The 4,165-nt window shown below is 52.0% G+C and overlaps 1 protein-coding gene across 1 annotated transcript; it reads right to left on the bottom strand.

Moving 5' to 3' along the window:
* Window positions 1-977: 977 nt before the first annotated feature.
* On the bottom strand, window positions 978-2,385 carry LOC140859048 (uncharacterized). Its single transcript, XM_073260257.1, has 2 exons — window positions 1,574-2,385; window positions 978-1,485 (listed from the first exon to the last, which is right to left on the bottom strand). Exons 1-2 carry the CDS (start codon window positions 1,889-1,891, stop codon window positions 1,330-1,332), a joined length of 474 nt encoding a protein of 157 aa, XP_073116358.1. The 5' UTR covers window positions 1,892-2,385; the 3' UTR covers window positions 978-1,329.
* Window positions 2,386-4,165: the final 1,780 nt, after the last annotated feature.

The raw sequence follows: 4,165 nt of genomic DNA, 5'->3' as shown, positions 1-4,165 counted from the left end.
CGGTGCTCATCCTCTGACTCTCGAAGCCTCCTCCTCAGGACCTCAGACTTTGCCTCGGCATCTTTGACCGCCTGCTGCTCGTGGACTAGCTGAATCTTCAACTGTTGCAGTTCGGCCTCCCCCCACCCAAGGGCCACAGACAGTTCCACCATAGTCTCCCTCAAGGAGCAGAGCTCATCGAAGCCACGTGCAGAGGCAGGCTGGACTCTCCCGGACAACTGCCTTCGAAGGTGGGCTACTTCATCGGTCACCGTCTGGAGCTTCCTTCGGTAGTCCTCTACCTGTCCACTCCAGCCGAGTCGGTAGGCGTTGTAGTTCACCTCACCATCCTGCAGCTGCTTCTGAAGATCGGAGAATTTCTTTGACCAGTCTCGATCATGGTCGGCTTGGACTGTGAGCCAGAACGAGCTCCCTTCCAGCTGGCCGATCTTCTCCCATGCAGCCACCAGCTCGACCTCGAGAGCACTGATCTTGGAAGCCTAAGCCCAAGATCGATCGCTGACACGCTTCCAGAGTTCCTCAAGCTCCATTGCGAAGTCGGCCTTCTTTCGAGTGAACTCCATGAGCCCCTTTTTATGGAGGTCCTGAAGGTGAATAGCCTCCGTAGTAACTTTCGAGTGGCTCTTCTTCAGCCGATGAAGTTCGTCTTCCAGCTTCTTAGATTTTCTTGTCGACCGACGAACTTTTCTTTGTAGGTCTCGTATCATCGACTTTATGGGAATATCCTCCGACAGGGGAAGAGCTTCTGCAGGACACTATCGTTGGAAGACAAGAGTTCCACGACTCAAATTAATGCAAGAAGACAAAGAGAAGGAAAAGAATACAAAAAGGGGGAAGGGACCATCTGTAAAGACAAATCCAGCTTCATTGATCAAATAAGTTCCAAGTACAAGAGAATGAGGAAAAAATCACCACAAAGTGAAAAATACAAAGCTAGAGGTTCTGGACCTCTGGGGTAGAAGTAGAGGGGCTCGACATCCCCAGAAGATCATCGACGGTGACCTCGGATGGTCTGTCTTCATCATCGGACACCTCGTTCAGGAAGCTGAGATCCAATTCGGGAAACCTCCCGGCCACCTTCTCTTGACAGAGTTCGAAACCCTTGATAAAGGCATCCTGGCCGAACTGGACCTTTAGATCCTCCATCTCGGAGGAGGCTTTGAACTCCTCCATCGCTCGGGCCCTTGCCTCCAAAATCAGGGATGGAATCCACGCCTTCAGCTCGAAAACCTGCACCTTCAACTCAGAAACCTGTGCCCTCAGTCTGAAGATTTCGGCCTCAGCCCTCTCTCTCTCCTCCTCCAAGGCGGTCCTCAGATCGGATGAGGTCTATCCCTCTTTTCCCAGTGCCTCTTGGAAACTGTGGACCTCGACGATCTTCTCCTCGAGGCGGGCAGCCTCGGTTAGGCGACCCTCCTCTATCCGAGCTGCCTCCTTCTTGACGATCTTCACCGCCTCGACATTGGCAACCAGCTGGTGCCTAATCTGCATGAAAGATTGGGGAGTCAATATAACGGCTGAAGAATAAGTCGAATAAAGAGGCAAGAAGGAGGAAAAAGGTGAGTTAACCTACTTCGAGGAAGGATCCCAGGGAGTCCCAGACCCGCAGCTCAGGATTAGTGAGGATGATTCTTTCGACGACCTCGAGCAGAATGTACCCTTCGATCAGCCTCTTTATCAAGTCCCTATTGTTGAAGGGATTGTCCCCCAGATCTTCCTCGGAGCCGCTGGCCCCCTCAACGGCAACCTTGCGACTGTGGCTCCTCCAGGCCAGGGTCTTCTTTCTCTTCCTCCCTTCGACCTCGGGTACCCTCTCGGGACGAACCTCAGGAGCGAGATCCTCGGTCAGGGGGGCTCCTTGAAAGGGCTCGGGGGACTGCCACTTCGGCATCGGAAGGGACTTCGACGGTGATGGCCACCGGAGCAGGCGCGGTCGAGCTTGTCCCTTCTGTCCTGGCTCTCTTCACCAACCCCGAGGTTGAGGCATCTTTCCTCTTGTGGGTCTTGAGACCCTGGGCTAGCCTCTGAGCCACGCTCGTGTCCATGTCTGCGATAGAAGGAAACCAACACGGCTCAGAGATGGAATAAGAGAAATGAAAAAAAAAAAGAATGAAATGATGAATCGGTACCGGCAGGATTAAGATGGCTCAGGCCGATGTTGAACAAAAGTTGTTCCCTCAAAAGGTCGGGGAGGAGGGGGGCTTGATAGGCCTCAAGTTTTTTGGAGGCCTCGAGGTCATCCTTTTCCAGGATAGGGGCCCGGCGGATGGAATCCCTTAGGGAACCCCACGGGGGTAATCCTAGTTCCAAGGTCGGGCATCGGACATAGAAGAACTTCTCCTTCCAGTTATGGATAGAAGAGGGGGTGCCTTTCAGTAACCCCTTTCTACTGAACTGGGGGGAGAAATACCACCAATCCTTTACCGAGGGATGGTGCTTGAAGGTGTAGAAGTTCCTAAATAAAGAAAGAGTCGGTCGAACTTCAGCTAAACTACAAAGAGAAAGAAACCTTATAAAAAATCTAAAGGAGTTCGGCACGATAAAAATTAGAGAAATATTCAGAAAATGAAAGAGAGCCACGACAAGGGATGGTAGCGGAAGCCAAAGCCCGACACAGAAGGCCTCCTGATACAGATAGAAGCAGCCGGGAGGAGGGGCGCTAGCCCGATCAGTTTGCTCGAGAAGTTCCAGCTCGTACTCCGGAGGAACTCCATACTGAATCCTTATCAGTGAGAGTTCATCTAGAGTTAAGGAGTCGGGGATGGTGTCCGGTGCAAAGGCCAGACAAGGTTCAGTCCTGGCTACGGGTTCGGCCACGATATCGGGACTTTGGGAAACTGGGGCTGACGAACTCTTAGAACTACTAGAAGAGGAGATATCAGAAGATATTTTGGATTAAACAAAAGCTACAAAATCTCGAAAAAATCAGAAAAAATAGCGAGCAGGCCCTCAAGGAAGCTAAATGAACAGAGCACGAAGGAGAAAAAATAGAAAAACAGCGAGAAGTTCCAAGACTAACCTAGGTTGTCCTGGAGAGTGCAGGAAGGCGGCAAGGATGATGGAAGACCCAGAGGATGCCTAAAGCCGGGAAGGGTGCTAAAGGAGGCTGGAGCTCTTGGGGAAGAAGAGGGGACCGACAGACTCTCTCAAGCAGGGTGAAACCCCTAAGGAGGAAGACGTGTTTAAATAGGCAACAGGGCCTGGAGCGGTTATGATCGTGGATCTCCTCTAACCGGCCTGTACCTGCCGCATGTCCCACCCACTCTAACAGGCTGTTGAAAATGGCTGGCAGCGGACAAAATAATTATTGCACCATACCTAGAGCCACGCCCCAACGGAAATCCCCAAAAAGAAGAAATCTTTTTCGGAAAGGCTCTAGTACCAGTGCGCTGAACGCCAAAATATCTGGCAACCTCCGAATATGGCAATTGGGGGGGGGGAAGCAACATCGACCGTGAGAATTTTTCTGTACTTCCCTCGTTCGGAGCCCGAACTCGAAAGTAGGGAGAATGGTGTTGGGTATGAAATACCCCCAGTCAAAGTCGCAAAAAGGCCGACTCTTCCGGACTTCTCTGACAATGAGTTCCTCCATTCGTCTACCAGGCCGCCCCAAAAGCTCTCTGGGCCTCACCGCCAGCCGACCTTCTACAGCAACCGACTACCCCCGAACTTCTTCCAGGCTTCATCGGCATCCGAGCTTCCCCGACAATGAGATTTCTACAGTAACCAGACTCCTTCTAAGTTTCTTCGACGGTCGATCGCCTTTCGGATCTCAATCGAGCTCCTGCGAGAGCCAAACTTCTACGGCGAACAGTCTACTCTGAACTCCTACAGCAGGCTGTCTATCCCAGACGTCGACTGTAAGCAAATCCCTACTCAAGCCTCTACTATAAACAAATTTCTTTCGAATTTCTACCACAGATAGACTCCAACCGAGCTACTCCATAGTGAGTGGGCCCTGGACGTGCTTCTACAGCGGGACACTACACCAAGCATCCATGGCAATCGGTCCTCGCCCGAGCTCCTACAATAAGCAGTCCCTTTTCGACCACTCGTGAGAGCTGAAGCCCATCCGAACTTCCCCAGTGGATGGATTCTGGATGAGCTTCTATGACGGACGAGCTCTAGCAACGGGGTCCCTGTGATAGCCGATCGCCTCTGATGT

Source organism: Elaeis guineensis, chromosome 7 (assembly GCF_000442705.2).
Source record: "Elaeis guineensis isolate ETL-2024a chromosome 7, EG11, whole genome shotgun sequence".
Lineage (NCBI taxonomy): Eukaryota > Viridiplantae > Streptophyta > Magnoliopsida > Arecales > Arecaceae > Elaeis > Elaeis guineensis.
The sequence above is the reverse complement of the archived record's forward strand: the minus strand, read 5'-3'. Positions and strand labels throughout refer to the sequence as shown.

Bases quoted from the DNA above. Each gene is read 5' to 3' on its own strand.
- LOC140859048 (XM_073260257.1), bottom strand. From the start codon at position 1,891: ATGCCGAAGTGGCAGTCCCCCGAGCCCTTTCAAGGAGCCCCCCTGACC. The intron at 1,486-1,573 runs GTAGGTTAACTC...TCTTTCATGCAG, and splicing joins CCCTGGGATCCTTCCTCGAA to ATTAGGCACCAGCTGGTTGC.